The sequence below is a fragment of the Sorex araneus genome, chromosome 1 (assembly GCF_027595985.1).
Source record: "Sorex araneus isolate mSorAra2 chromosome 1, mSorAra2.pri, whole genome shotgun sequence".
NCBI classification, from domain to species: Eukaryota; Metazoa; Chordata; class Mammalia; order Eulipotyphla; family Soricidae; genus Sorex; species Sorex araneus.
This window is the reverse complement of record NC_073302.1, coordinates 108,051,871-108,067,077: the sequence shown is the minus strand read 5'-3', so window position 1 is coordinate 108,067,077 and position 15,207 is coordinate 108,051,871. Positions and strand designations below refer to the sequence as shown.

Genomic DNA, 15,207 nt, shown 5'->3' with positions numbered 1-15,207 from the left:
CGCTAAAGGCTAATGGTGCCTTCGAGAAAGTCTGCGGGGACGAGCAAAGATTCGACTCGATAAAGCTCACGGGTCCCGTCCTGCTGGCTGCAGCCCCTCCGACTCTCAGCGGAGCGGGCGGCGGCGCGCTGGGGTCTGGGGACACGCACGCTCAGAGACGACTCCTCTTCTCCCCCCTGTCCACGCAGACCCAATTCCTTCGTGATCATCACGGCCAACCGCGTCCTGCACTGCAACGCCGACACGCCAGAGGAGATGCACCACTGGATCACCCTGCTGCAGAGGTCCAAGGGCGACACGCGCGTGGAGGGCCAGGAGTTCATCGTCAGAGGTGACCGCTCGCCGGGCACTGAGGCCTGCATCACGGGGACCCCTGGGGACCCCTGGGGACCCCAAAATCCTCAAAACACGTGATCCGGGCCGGGTGGGGGAGGGATGGGCCTGGCTGTCGGGGGCGGGGTGCACCCGGGATGTGCTTCGCTTCGCTGCTTGCCAGTGCCCCCTGACTCCCTCGCTCCCGCTCTGCCCCTCCCCAGGGTGGCTGCACAAAGAGGTCAAGAACAGCCCGAAGATGTCTTCGCTGAAGCTGAAGAAGCGCTGGTTCGTGCTCACCCACAACTCCCTGGACTACTACAAGAGCTCGGAGAAGAACGCCCTGAAGCTGGGCACCCTGGTCCTCAACAGCCTCTGCTCCGTCGTCCCTCCGGACGAGAAGATCTTCAAGGAGACAGGTAATGGGGCGGGGCGGGGCCGTGGGGGAGAGCGGGCTGCTCTCCCCGCAAAAGCTCCTGGGGCTTCTCCTCGGAGGCAGCCAGGCGGACTCAGGCCCTGACTGACTTGCAGGGTCTTCGTAGCTCAGTTCTGTGTGAAAAGGCAAAGACGATCCTCCAGGAAGCTGCTACAGTTTATGGGTTTTTCTCTCTTTTTTTTTCCTTTCTTTTCCTTTTTTGGGTCACACCCAGTAATACTCAAGGCTTGCTCCTGGCTCTGCACTCAGGAATTACTCCTGGTGGTGCTCAGGGGGCCATATGGGATGCTGGGGATCAAAGTCGGGTTGGCTGCGTGCAAGACAAACACTCTACCCACTGCCCTATTCTTCTGGCCCTTCCTCTTTCTTTATTTTTTTTTTTTAAACCAAAGTATCTTCCAAAAGCCCAAATCCTGACTGCCCTTGAAAGTCACCGAGGAAAATATGGTTTCAGGGGACGGTGCCCCTCCTTTGGAGTAGGATGGAACTGTTTCTGGGTTGTTTGTGTTGCGGGAGGGGTGTTGCTGGTTAGTGATTTGCGGTTAGTTTTGCAAATGCAGTTATGCATTCTTTTTTTTTCTTTTTTTCTTTTTTTCTTTCTTGGATCACACCCGGCGATGCACAGGGGTTCCTCCTGGCTCTGCACTCAGGAATTACTCCTGGCGGTGCTCAGGGACCATATAGGATGCTGGGAATCGAACCCAGGTCGGCCGTGTGCAAGGCAAACGCCCTACCCGCTGTGCTATCGCTCCGGCCCTGGTTAAGCATTTTAAAAGGACTTGTTCTACCTGTTGAAGCGGTCTCTCAGTTACAGATTCTGGCTTGTGTGTAGCGTGGTGGCCACTGGCCGGCTGCAAGGCGCTTTTTTCTCCGGGGAGAACCTAAGGGAAGGAAAAGAGACGGGAAGGTCTCAGCACCTTAGTTGAGCCCTGAAGGGCCTGGAGTGCCCGCCCGTGCCTGTTGTCCAAGCAGAGCTCACTGTCCAGGCCCCCACTGCTGGCTTCTGCCCTCCCCACTGTGAGCTCTGTGCGTCTTTGGATGCAAGGCTAGCAGGCCTGGGCCGGAGCTCGCAGACACACTCAGCCACTCTCTGTCGGAGTGTATTCCCGCCAGAAGAGGCTCACGTGGACGGCGTCCACCCGCAGTGGGAGGCCAGGGTGGGCATCTCACCCGGGACACAGGCTATTAACCAACTCGTGTGCACGGCTGCACTGCCACAGGTTACTGGAACGTCACCGTGTACGGGCGCAAACACTGTTACCGACTCTACACCAAACTGCTCAATGAGGCCACTCGGTGGTCCAGCGCCATCCAGAACGTGACGGACACCAAGGCCCCCATCGACACCCCCACGCAGCAGCTAATTCAAGATATCAAGGTCAGCGGGGTTCACCCACCCCCTGGTTCTCTTCGGGGGGCAGTTTGGCCAAGCTCGGGTTGGGTTTTCTCTGTTTCTATTTGGGCCTCACCAGGTGGTGCTCAGGGGTTGCTCCTGGCCCCGCACTTGGGAATCTTTCCTCCTGGCGGGCTCAGGGGGACCGTATGGGATGCTGGGGATGGGACTTGGGTCGGCTGCGTGCCAGGCCAGCACTTTACCTGCTCGGTATCCCTGCAGGCTCAGTTCTGAAGTCTCAGTTAGAACTCACTGTCAGCTCATTGTGTAAGCATGGCGCGACTCTTTTATGTAGGAACCTAAAAGCAAGATTTAGGTGGAATTTCATGCTGGAAGTATTTTGTCTTCACGGAGGCCTTTGAGGTTGGCACAGAGCAAACCTCACCTCTGCACTCTGCAAGCACAAGGAAGAAGGGGCTTCTCCTGGGGGCGCAGGGCTGCGCCCCACTTGCAGGGGCATGGTGTGTGGTCTGTGCCAAGACACGGCCTGCTGTGCTCTGAGGAGCCTTCGTCAGCTCGGGCACCGTCCAGGGGCAGCCTACGAAGTGCCCTCCTGTGGGGTAGTGTTCAGACCACACACCCACACGGAAACCAGACGGCTGTAGAAACTCGGGGTCCCTATCAGCTGCTGCCACGGTCTTCAAAGCGTCTAAGTCCCTGGAATGACACCGACCGGGTTGTGACTCCTGAAGTGCCATTGCTGTATTGGCGGGTGATGAATGGACATTTGTGGCCGTGAGTCTGGACCCCTGGGAGCCGAGATGTGGGTTATTCCAGTTGCATTGCTCTTGCTGCTGCTCTGGTTTCCGGTGCAGAAACAAGTCGTGGGTTTCTCTTGACTGCAATTCCGAGTTTTCTGTCCTGGCAGAGTCCTGAGACAAAGGCGAGAGCAGAGGCCCAGACAGCCAAGGCAGCAGAGTGAGTGCTCATCAGGCTGGTCATCACTGGTGGACACGTCGGGATTAGCAAGGCCCCTGCCCGTGTTAGGGTTCAGGGGAGTGGGGACCCCAGATCCATCTGTCACGGGTCACGTCCCACCCCATTTCAAGTCTGGAGCTAAGTTTCAGCAAGTCAGTGATTCCACACTCTGCAAAAGCTATCCACGCAAGCCACGCTGCAGGAAATGCATGATTTCATTTCCAGCCTTGTTTGGTTTTTTTTTAAGCTTGCTTTTCCTAAATTATTTTTAGAGTTTTCTCATTTACTTGAAATCAGGCTTTGAAAGAGAAAATTAAATTTTCCAACTAGGAAATGATCCTTCTTAAGAAATCAGACAAGTTGCTCTAATTAAGTCTCCTACAAAATAGTTGAAGTAGTTCAGGGTTGAGGTTTTGTGGGGCTGGTTTTTTTTTTTTTCCAACTTTCAATTAGATGTTACTGAAAAAGTTTCGTAGTGGAAATGAAATTGCCAAAATGGAATGATTCATCGCCTCTCCTCCAGCTTCTCTGTTTATTTAATGTGCTAAAAGTAACTTTGACTTTTTTTATATCCCAAATGACTCTTTTAGGAGCACAAATGCATGATGAAATTCTGTGAGGGATTTCAGGAGGAGGGAAGGGGAAGACAGACACAGTGCCATTGATAACACATTAGCATTCTGACCAAGTAGAGAGAAAAATAATACTAGCAAAATACATAACCCCTGTGCATCGCCCCTGTGTAACCCCTATGCGTCGCCAGGTGTGACCCAAAAAGCAAATATATATATATATATATATATATATATATATATCTTTTTTGGGTCACACCTGGCAATGCACAGGGATTACTCCTGGCTATGCACTCAGGAGTCACCCCTGGCGGTGCTCAAAGGACCATATGGGATGCTGGGAATCGAACCCGGTTTGGCCGCGTGCAAGGCAAACGCCCTACCCGCTGTGCTATCGCTCCGGCCCCCCCATACTCCCTTTTGGATTGCCTGTTATGGGTAGCGTGAGATGTTGCGGCCGCGCTCTCCTGGAATCCTAAAATTTTGGGTAATTAGGGTCTGGAGAAATCTCTGCAGCAAGCTGCTCGGTTGGGGAGTCTTGTGTGTGTCTCTGGATCATGGCCGTCATGGAGCTTCAGTAGCAGCTGGAGGCAGGTCGTGGGTGTGACCTCCAGGGTCCCCTGGGGTCGAGGAGATGAGAAGGATGGGCCCGTCCCCCATCTGAGGCCTGGAGTTTGCCATCACTGAGCCCGCGCACCCGCACTTCTCATTGGGCTCCGGAAATGATTAATGCTCGAGTCCCACCTCCACACCTGGGCTTACGGTGGGGCTCCAGTTCGGTTGGGGGCAGGAGAGATGGTCCTTTACTTTTTATTTGGGGGCCCACACCGAGGGACCGTGCCCGGGAACCCACCCCAGGCCTCCTCTGTGCCCGGGGTGGGGGGGCGCGGGGTGTTTGGCCCGTGCGGAGCTCTCCAGCCCCGCCCCGTCTCTCATCAGCACCAGCTCCACACCGACAGGAGAAGGGCACACGCGAGGGGCCTTGTTCTCCCGCGACCCGCGGGCCCCGCTGGCGCCGCCTTCACGCCCCCTCCCCCCTCCAGGAAAACTGCCTGAACCTGGACGTGGTGGAGCAGATCTACCGGCGGAACCCCATCCTGCGCCACACCCACCACCCGCTGCACTCACCCCTGCTGCCCCTGCCCTACGGCGACATCAACCTCAACCGTGAGTGTGCCCCTGGGGGCGGGGGGCTCCCGGGCAGCACCCCGTCTCGGTTTCTGCCTCACCGCCCGCACTGACCCCCCCCGCCGTGTGTGCCCTCACGTCCCCAGTGCTGAAGGATAAGGGCTACACCACGCTGCAGGACGAGGCCATCAAGATCTTCCACTCGCTGCAGCAGCTGGAGTCCATGTCCGACCCCGTGCCCCTCATCCAGGGCGTCCTGCAGACGGGCCACGACTTGCGGCCGCTGCGGGACGAGCTGTACTGCCAGCTCATCAAGCAGACCACCAAGGTGCCCCAGCCGGGCAGCCCGGGCAACCTCTACAGCTGGCAGATCCTCACCTGCCTCAGTTGCACCTTCCTGCCCAGCCGGGGCATCCTCAAGTACCTCAAGTTCCACCTGAAGAGGTAGGGGGGCGGGTGGTGCCGGGCAGGTCAGAGAAATGGGGCAGCGGGTGGGGGGTAGGAGGGCCTCGATGTGAGGGTCATTGTGGCCTCAGGGTCTCCACCTCGCGCTCAGGGTCTGGAACAGGCTTCTAGAGTGCAGACTCTCTTCCCTTTCGGCGGGGCAAGGTCGAACCCGGGGCCTGGCGCCTCTGACACCTGTGCTGGGTGCTGGCCGCCACCACCACGCTGGCGAGGGCCTGTTTCAGTTTGGCTTTTTGGGTCACACCCGGAGATGCTCAGGGGTTACTCCTGGCTCTGCCCTCAGGAATTACTCCTGGCGGTGCTCAGGGGAACCCTATGGGATGCCAGGGATCGAACCCGGGTCAGCCGCCTGGGAGGCAAAGCCCTCCCTGCTGTGCTGTCGCTCCCGCCCTCGAGGGCCTTTTCTGCCTGTGCGGTGCCGTAGTCAGAGGCTGGTTCTGACTCTGCGGCTCCACGGAAAAGCAGGTTTTACGGGCAGCTCGAGGGCTCGTCCTTTCCCGGAGCACAGCTGCAGGGCTGTGCTGGCGGCAGAGCCGCTCACGGCTGAACTCAGGCAGGGAGAGTTTGTATCCGGGCAGGGGTGGGGTCAGCTGCACCTGGGGCACCTGCCACCAGCTCCGTGCTTGGGCGTCACGCCCAGCTGTGCTGGACTCTGGGGACAGAACCAGGGAAGCCGTAGGCCGGGCAAGTGCCCCCAACCCCCGCCCCTGAGTTGGGGCTGGAGGGCTGGCTTGGGTTTGGGGAGCTCACTCCTGGCAGGGCTCAGAGAACTCTTTGGGGTTCCGGGAACCAATGCCCCGTCAGCCTCGGTGCAAGGCAAGCGTCCTGCCTGCCCGCCTGCTGGCCGCACCGTCACTCCGGCCTGCCCAGAGTTTGTGTGGACGCCAGACTCGCCCCGGGCACTGCTCCCTGCTGCCCTTGCTGAAGGGGTCCCCTCTGTCTCCCAGGATCCGGGAGCAGTTTCCGGGAACCGAGATGGAGAAATACGCGCTCTTCATTTACGAGTCGCTGAAGAAGACCAAGTGCCGCGAGTTCGTGCCTTCCCGGGACGAGATCGAGGCGCTGATCCACAGGCAGGAGATGACGTCCACGGTATACTGCCATGGCGGCGGCTCCTGCAGGATCACCATCAACTCCCACACCACGGCCGGGGAGGTGAGGGGCTGGGCGCGCAGGGGTGGGGGTGGGAGGGGCCCGCCCACCTTCCCTGCAGGGGAGCACTCGGAGAGAAGGTGCGGAGCCCTCGAACACTCACTCTGGTCCCCCGAGCTCTGCTGGGAGCGGCTGGAGCAGTGCCCAGGAGTCGTGTGTGTCCCCCCACTCCCACCCACTAACGCGCCCCCCATGAGCACCACACGGGGTGGCTCAGGAATGGCAGAGGAACAGGGCTTTAGTAGTAGAAGCCAAGAAAAGAGGGTGGAAGAAACCGCCTGAGATGTGACTCTGGCAAAGCACGTGCCTTGCATGTGGGCGGCTCAAGGTTCGACCCTAGGCCCCCCATGGCCCCCTAAACACCCCCAAAGCAGGGTGCTGATGTGTGGCTCGGGTGGAGTCAGACAGAAATAAAAGGAAGGGACAGGTTTGGGTTCAATAGAATCAAATCCAGTGTGCTCGAGGGGCTGGCTCAGCGTTCGAGCGTTCGAGTTTCCCGTGCGCGTGTGCACGTGTGTGCATGTGGGTTCAGCATTCGAGTTACTTGCCAGTGTGTGTGTGTCTGTGTCTGTGTGGTGTGTGTGTGTGTGTGTGTGTGTGTGTGTGTGTGTGTGTGTGTAAGGTGCGCTCTGTGCCTCCCGAGTTCTGGACGGCCCAGAGAGCCCCCGGTGGTGTGGGGAGACCCTCCGCCACGCTCGAGACCCACCACCGGCTGCAGGAGCCGAACACGCGTCCCGTGCTTGCAGGTGGTGGAGAAGCTGATCCGAGGCCTGGCCATGGAGGACAGCAGGAACATGTTCGCCTTGTTCGAGTACAACGGGCACGTGGATAAAGCCATCGAGAGCCGCACCATCGTAGCCGATGTCTTGGCCAAGTTTGAAAAGTACGTTCCTATCCCGGGAGCAGAGAGATGGGGAGTCTGTCCGGACCTTCACTCTCACCATCTCCATGTGGGCTTGATGCAGATTTCATTTTTAATAGCTCGCCACTGACGGTTTGTTGTTGCTTTAATTGAATCACCATGAGATACAGTTACAAGCTTTCATGTTTGAGTTTCATACAATGATTGAACACCCATCCCTCCACCAGTGCACATTCCCCACCACCAATGTCCCCAGCCCTCCCCCTGGCTCCATGGCAGACAGTTTCCCCCCTACTTTCTCTCTACTTTGGGGCATTATGGTTTGCAATACAAATACTGAGAGGTTATCACATTTGGTCCTTTGTCTACTTCCAGCAAACGTCTCCCATCCTGAGCATCCCTCCTACCATCATTGTCTTAGTGATTCTTTCTCTATCCCAGCTGCCTTCTCCCACCGCTCATGAGGCAAGCTTCCAACTATGGGGCAATATTCCTGGCCCTGTGTCTACTGTCCTTGGGTGTCAGTCTCATATTATGTTGTGGATTTTTTTTTTTTTTGGCTTTTTGGGTCACACCCGGTGATGCACAGGGTTACTCCTGGCTCATGCACTCTGGAATTACTCCTGGCGGTGCTTGAGGGAACCATATGGGATGCTGGGAATCTAACACAGGTAGGCCGAATGCAAGGCAAACGCCCTACCCGCTGTGCTATCTCTCCAGCCCCATATTATGTTATTTTATACTAAACAAATGAGTACAGTCATTCTATGTCTGTACCTCTCTTTCTGACTCATTTCACTTAGCATGATACTTTCCATGTCCATCCACTTATAAACAAATTTCATGACTTTATCTCTGCTAACAGCTGCGTAGTATTCCACTGTGTAGATGTACCAAAGTTTCTTTAACCAGTTGTCTGTCTTCGACTGCCCATTCTTCTTGATGCTTCACTAAAGCCAGTCTCACGGGGTTCAGCTCGTCAGGACTGCCCTCTCTCTCTTAGTCCCCTGGTAGGGGTCTGTACAAGGGATATCCTGGGTCCACATTAACTTGACATTAGTTTGCAGCATGTGCAGCACATACAAATCAACAGTGCTTTTTGAGTACCTCTTGAGTGGTGTTTAAACACTCCCGCTCATTATAAACCTAGCTTCAATGTTATTTGTGTCCGTAAATACTGTCGTGGTTTGCTCTGCCAGATGGGGGATGGGATCAAGAACTAGCCTTGGTTTCTTCTCTTTCTACACATTCAGTCTAATGCTTGGCCAGCGGGGGAGGGGGGGCAGGGGGGACATTGGAGGTGGACTCAGGAAGGACTCATTAGCCCAACTGAGTGGAAGGATGGAAGTGACCTTGGGGGCTGGAGAGAGTGCAGCGCACAGGACTCTGGCCCTGCGTGTAGCTGCCCCAGCCTCAAACCCCAGTGCCACATAAGGGCCCCTGGGCATCCCCAGCATCACCAGGAGTGGTCCCTGAGCACAGAGCCGGGAGGGAGTACCCAAGCCCGGAGTGAGCCTCAAATGGAATCTGCCTTTTCACCTCTGGTTAAGCTCGTGAGCATCAGGGGCTGGAGCAATACCACAGGGGGTAGGGTGTTTGCCTTGCACGCGGCTGACCCAGGTTCGATTCCCAGCATCCCATATGGTCCCCTGAACACTGCCAGGAGTAATTCCTGAGTGCATGAGCCAGGAGTAACCCCTGTGCATCGCTGGGTGTGACCCCCCCCAAAAAAAAAAGCTCATGAGCATTGAAGAAGCTTCATTCTTGTGGGGGTTTCCTTCTGTCTGTCTGTCTGTCTGTCTTCTGCCTGCTCTGTGAGCCTGGACAGAGTGCCAGAGACTGCTGCTCGCTGAGCCTCTGCCCTGTCTCCAGGCTGGCAGCCACGTCCGAGGGCGGCGACCTGCCCTGGAAGTTCTACTTCAAGCTCTACTGCTTCCTCGACACCGACCACGTGCCGACAGACAGCGTGGAGTTTGCGTTCATGTTTGAGCAGGTAAGGACACCGCCCCCCCGGGTGGGGGCCACACTCCTGACGCCCCCGACCCAGCTGCCCTTTCCTGGGCACCAAGACATTTTCCTACGCGTTTGAGTTAAACTTTTCTCCAGGGCCAGCAACGGTACTAGTTAAAGGGACGGGCGGAGGGGTAGTGGAGGCTGGGCTGGAGTGACAGCACAGTGGGAGGGCATTTGCCTTGCATGTGGCCAACCCAGGTTCAATACCCAACATCCCATGTGGTCCCCTGAGCATTGTTTGGTGTGACTCCCCCCAAAAAAAAAATTGGTGGGGGGCTCCAAGGGGATGTGAGGGCTTCCTGCATGAGGCACAGATTCAGAGTGGCAGATGGGGGTTGGGGGACGAGGACACCGGGCCCGTTTCAGAGCACTGACCAGAGAGCAGTCCAGCTGCTGCAGTGCTGCAGTGACAGGAGAGCTGGGAGGACAAACTGAGTCCAGTGAGGTCCCCGCCCCCCCCGCCCCCAGGAAGCCCCTCGCTGAGCCGTGCCAGGCGTTGATCCCGGCATGCTTCCCCCTTGCAGGCCCACGAGGCGGTGATCCAGGGCCACTACCCGGCCCCCGAGGAGAACCTGCAGGTGTTGGCGGCGCTGCGGCTGCAGTTCCTGCTGGGCGACCACTCCCCGCAGGCCGCCGTGCCGGCCCTGGACGAGGTGTACCCGGTGCAGAGGCTCAAGGCGCGCATCAGCCAGTCCACCCGGCCCTTCGCGCCCTGCGAGCGGCTGGAGAAGCGCCGGACCAGCTTCCTGGAGGGCACGCTCAGGCGCAGCTTCCGCACGGGGCCCGCGCCCCGGCCCCGGGCCGAGGAGGAGCAGATGCTGGACATGTGGGTCCAGGAGGAGGTGTCCTGCGTGCGCGCCAGCGTCCTGGACAAGTGGAAGAAGTTCCAGGGCATGAAGCAGGAGCAGGCCATGGCCAAGTACATGGCCCTGATCAAGGAGTGGCCTGGCTACGGGTCCACGCTCTTTGACGTGGAGGTGAGCACTGGCTCGGGAGTCCTGGGAGGGGGGCCAGGCCTGAGCAGGGGCCAAGTGAGCACAGGGCTCATGGAGGCCGTGGTGGAGGACATAACGTGGCTGTCACATCCTCTTGGGGGGAGGCCCTGGACTTGGCCATTAGCGTCCCTCCCCACACAGCCAGACCTTCCCCAAACGCCGCCCTACCACCAAGTGCTTCCTGCATATTTGGAGTGAGGGGCTGGAGAGAGTGTGCAGGGGCCAGGGCTGACCCCAGTCGGTCCCCGGCATCACATCTGGTCTTCTGAGCCCCGCCAGGAGCAGTTCTAAGCAATGCCAGGTGTGGTCCCCAAAGCCCAAATATATGTATTCGCAGTCAAAGGGAGAATTGGGCATTGCCTAATTCTACCCTCATGAAAGGTGTGGAACCCATTATAATACACTCCTGGTAAGACTGCATTTCAAGATATTTTTATTTCAGTTAAACAGAATCAGAAGCTTTGGCCATACCCAGGTTTCATTTTTTTTTGTCTTTTTCCCTCTTTTTTTTTTTTTTTTTTTTTTTAAAAAAAGACATCCAGCAATGCTTACAGATCACTCCTGGCTCACACTCAGGAATGACTCCTGGCAATACTTGGGGGACAAAATGAGATACCCTGGGATCGAACCTGGGTCAGCTGCACGTACGGCAAACGCCCTCCCCGCTGGACTGTTGCTCCGGCCCCAGCCCCTAACTCTGTTAAAGGAAGAAATTGGGGTCTGGGGCTCAAGCAGTGGAGCCCTTGTCGTGCCCTGAGTTTGGTCCCCAGTGCCACTACCCAGGGAAGCCAGTTAGCCTCAGTTAATACCGATTTTTTTTTCTCCCTAGTCTGTCCCCCTACCCAAGGGTGGAGGAAGAGAAAACCTAGAACTCTCTGGAGCAGAGTAGGTGGTCCAGGTGGCCTGGCGTTCGGGGACCCTGGGGAAAGGTCCCGGCTAAGACAACCTAGTGTCGCCAACGAAAGGAACAAGTAGGAACATGTTGTTGAGAGATGGAGAGACAAAGCGAGTTGTTGGGATTTACATTCTAGGTGCCCCAGATGTGCGGAACGGACTGACCCGTGTCAGAAACGAACCCAGAAGGGCCAGAGCAATAGCGCAGCAGGGAGGGCATTAGCCTTGCACGCGGCCGACCCGGGTTCGATTCCCAGCATCCCATATGGTCCCCCGAGCACTGCCAGGAGTAATTCCTGAGTGCATGAGCCAAGAGTAACCTCTGTGCATCGCCAGGTGTGACACACACACAAAAAAGTTTTTAATAAATAAATAAAAATTTTTAAAAAAAGAAGAACCCAGAAAACCAGGGCCGGTTTCCGCCACGCCCCGGCTCACCCCAGTTCAGTCTCCTGAGCTGGACGTTGCCACCTTGGGGAGGGGGTGTGCACTGTGCCCTGCACCCCACATTTCCTGCTGCTCTCCAGCTCATCCCCACTGTCTCTTGTCCCCCCAGTGCAAGGAAGGTGGCTTCCCCCAGGAGCTGTGGCTGGGCGTCAGCGCTGACGCCGTCTCCGTGTACAAGCGCGGGGAGGGCCGGCCGCTGGAGGTCTTCCAGTACGAGCACATCCTCTCTTTCGGGGCGCCCCTGGCCAACACGTACAAGATCGTGGTGGATGAGCGGGAGCTGCTCTTTGAAACCAGCGAGGTAAGAGGCGCACCGAGCTGACTTCCCACGTGCGTCCCCCGACTTTACCAAGAAGGCGCACCCTGGGCTGGGGTGATAGCACAGTGGAGTTCGATTCCCAGCATCCTATAGGGTCTCCTGAGCACCGCCAGGAGTAATTCCTGAGTGCATGAGCCAGGAGTAACCCCTGAGCATCACTGGGTGTGACCCAAAAAGCAAAAAATAAATATATAAAAGGAAAGAAAGAAAACCCCAGGTTTCTCCTCTCTGCCTGCCATAGAGAATCGGGTGCCCTGGCGCCAGCAGAGCAGCCCCGTGGAGCAGAAGAGACGGGGAAATGACAGCGCTGTCCTTGAGAAAAGGGGAAGGTGCAGGGGTAGAGCTTGCCGGTTAAAGCCTGGCGCACACTAGCATGTGATTACCGCGGCCAGCGACCCGCAGCTGGGGCCTGGCTCTGGCAGCTGCACCCACGAGCCTGGGGAGCGAGGTGGGGCCTGGGGGTCCACGTGACTGTGCCGGGCAAGCTAATTCTGGCTCGCAGAGTCCCCCGAAGAGAGCTCGAAATGTATGTGCCATCTGCTCCAAAGCCTGAGCCTGTGTCAGTGACGGTGGTGAGGTCTGGGGACGCGGTAGTGGGAGTGACACTGCCAGAGCCCAGCGGGGTCTCCACGGCACAGGCGGGGCGAAGGTGCCGCTGGCAGGTTCCATCAGAACCGATGGTGTGGTCTGGCCGGCTGTTGGGAGGAGGGCAGAGGTCAGGGGGCCTTTGACCTGAGGGTCCCGGGCCGCAGGCTGCTGGCCTGGCCACGGCGGGCCCTTGCACTGTACGCGCCGTCGTGGCCGCGGTTTTGCAAGCAGTGGCGGGTGAGGTCGGAAGGCGGAGGGGAGCGGAGAAACAGAAGCCTGCTGGGGCGCCCAGAGCGGCCCCGAGAATCAGCGGCTGACAATCATCGCATCGTAGGGAAGGTGCAAACAGGGGGTCATGGCTGGTGCGGTGCAGAACTGGAGAGGTGGGGAGTGGGGAATGGGAGCCACAGTCCCCCAAGCCCTCTGGGGTCTCCTGTTTTCTCAGAGGCATCACCGGCAGTTGGCGAAGACCAGAGGGGACCCTTCTAGCGCCCCTGCAGGAGGGTTTTGTAACTGTGCCTCCGGCTACCTCGGGGCCGTCAGCAGGGGGCGCCGTCCGACTGGGGGACGCTTGAGCCTCCCCGTGTCCTCACCGTGTCCCCTGTGCTCGCCCCGGCAGGTGGTGGACGTGGCCAAGCTCATGAAGGCCTACATCAGCATGATCGTGAAGAAGCGCTACAGCACCTCGCACTCCGTCAGCAGCCAGGGCAGCGCCCGGTGAGGGAGCCGTGGCCGTCGTGGGACTCGGCCCCCCTCCAGGCCCCCCCAGCCCAGGGACACTGCGCCCCGCTGGCCGCCTTCCCCCCCGCCCGATTTCCAAAGCTTTACTACTACTCCGAGACGACACTTGCCTTAAGAGAGCCGTGACGAGCCACAGTTGTGCCTTACCTCGCCAGCACCGTGCTGCTGAGAGCAGGGGAGCCCCCCGCCCCTGGGGGACACGGATGGGGGTGCGGGTGGGGCTGTCTGTCTGTCTGTCCGTTTTTGCACTATCCTCCCGCCTGATTTCCCGACTTAGAGGGAGAGTGAGGGAGAGGGGAGGGGACAGAGGGACCCCGACCAGGGGGGGTAGGGGGTTGGGAGTGGGGGGGGGGATTGGATATTTTAACCCTGGAGCTGCTGGCAGCGCCTTCCTGCAGACACGCATTCACTTTCTCCTTGTCTTTTGCATCTCGGCCGTCTCCGCGCCCGCCCGGGCACGCACGGGCTCGCCAGCACCTCACTTGAATACTTGGTCGTCTCGAGCCGGAGAACAGAAAAGGGAAAAAAAAAAAAAAAAAACAAGATGTGCAATGGTGTCAGGGCTCTGTCCCGGGTCAGTCGCCCTGAAGTTCTGGGCTCCTCCCAGTTCCCGTGACAGGCCAGAGCCCAGGCCCTGGCGGGCGGCTGTTCTGCCATGGAGCCAAGGCTGCACTCACCCTCTGCTGTCTGCTGGCCCGGTCTGCAGCTCCGGGGCGCTGGGTGTCTAAGCAGCTCTGTCGCATCTGCCTCCAGGGCTGTGTGGAGACGCCTTGGAGTCATGACTTGCTCAGAGATCTAAGTTAAAACACACACACACACACACACACACACACACACACACACACACACACACACGTTTCTTTGAAGGTTACCTGGGACTGCTCTGGATATTTGGCAATAAAATCGTGTTGAAGGTGGGTTAGGAGGCCGCCTCTCCCCAAGGCGTGCACAGAGAAGCTTTTAAGAGCCCCCGTATTAAATACTGAGACTTGACGTCTCTCATGTCTTTTTATCTGAGTGTAGAAGGGTGGTCCCCGCCAGGCACCTGTAAATACAGCCGAGTTTATGACCGGAGGGGGGAAGAACCTGGTCTGGGACTTTTATTTTTATATGGAAAAGGTGTAAAGACTCAGGCCGACTCCACCCACCCGCGCAGAGCAGAGAGAAGTGTTGCCTTACCCCGCTCGACAGTGCTCAGTCATTGCTTGTGGGCGCAAATCAAGTCTGACAATAAAATGATATTAGCGAATCTGCGTGTGTTTGCTTGCCCGCAGCGGCTGGGGGCGGGGGGACCGGGAGAGACTCGGGGCTGGTTTGAGCTGGCAGTTTTGCATCTTGGTGCCTTTGGCATCCCTTGACTGCCCTCACTCACCGGGTCTGCGGGCACCTCCTTCCCTCACCCCTGCTTGCTCAGAAGCTGACGCCAAGAGGTGAGACGGGGTTCTGTGAAATTGGACGCAGAGCCTTGGAGATGAGCGTGTCCCGAGACGTTCCTTGGCCTCCATGGCCTGTTTCAGCAGCTGCAGCTCTGCCAGGCCCGGGCTCTGCACTCACCACCCATCTGCACACTTCTCCAGGGACCTCGGAAAGGGTATTTCCGGGGCTGCACCCCCCCCCCCGCCCACACACACATGTGCCTGGACAGGCTCTCCAGCCTGAATAGGAATAAGCAGATTGGCAAAAGGAAAGGATGGAAGGAAGGGGAAGGAAGAACGACCAGATTGGTTATTAGAAGTAGATATCATCATCATCATCCCATTAATCGTTGAATTTCTCAAGCGGTCTCAGTAACGTCTCCATTCATCCTAGCCCTGAGATTTTAGCAGCTTCTCTCTACTTGTCCTTCCCAATGGTGCTGCATTAGAGACTCTTTCAGGGTCAGGGGAATGAGACCCATCATAGTTACTGGTTTTGGCATATGAATACACCACAGGGAGTTTGCCAGGCTCCCGTGCGGGTAGAAAGCTTGCCA

General features: G+C 57.8%; 1 protein-coding gene across 1 annotated transcript in view; it reads left to right on the top strand.

Moving 5' to 3' along the window:
• MYO10 (myosin X) overlaps positions 1–14,484 on the top strand; it is a 197,204-nt gene extending 182,720 nt beyond the window's left edge. Inside the window, exons 31-41 of the mRNA XM_055135527.1 lie at positions 189–331; positions 537–731; positions 1,969–2,126; positions 4,675–4,798; positions 4,906–5,203; positions 6,172–6,379; positions 7,123–7,259; positions 9,111–9,231; positions 9,776–10,228; positions 11,697–11,888; positions 13,114–14,484. Of these exons, the coding sequence (XP_054991502.1) occupies positions 189–331; positions 537–731; positions 1,969–2,126; positions 4,675–4,798; positions 4,906–5,203; positions 6,172–6,379; positions 7,123–7,259; positions 9,111–9,231; positions 9,776–10,228; positions 11,697–11,888; positions 13,114–13,215 (2,131 nt within the window). The 3' untranslated portion in view covers positions 13,216–14,484. The remainder of the gene's footprint in view (positions 1–188; positions 332–536; positions 732–1,968; positions 2,127–4,674; positions 4,799–4,905; positions 5,204–6,171; positions 6,380–7,122; positions 7,260–9,110; positions 9,232–9,775; positions 10,229–11,696; positions 11,889–13,113) is intronic.
• Positions 14,485–15,207: the final 723 nt, after the last annotated feature.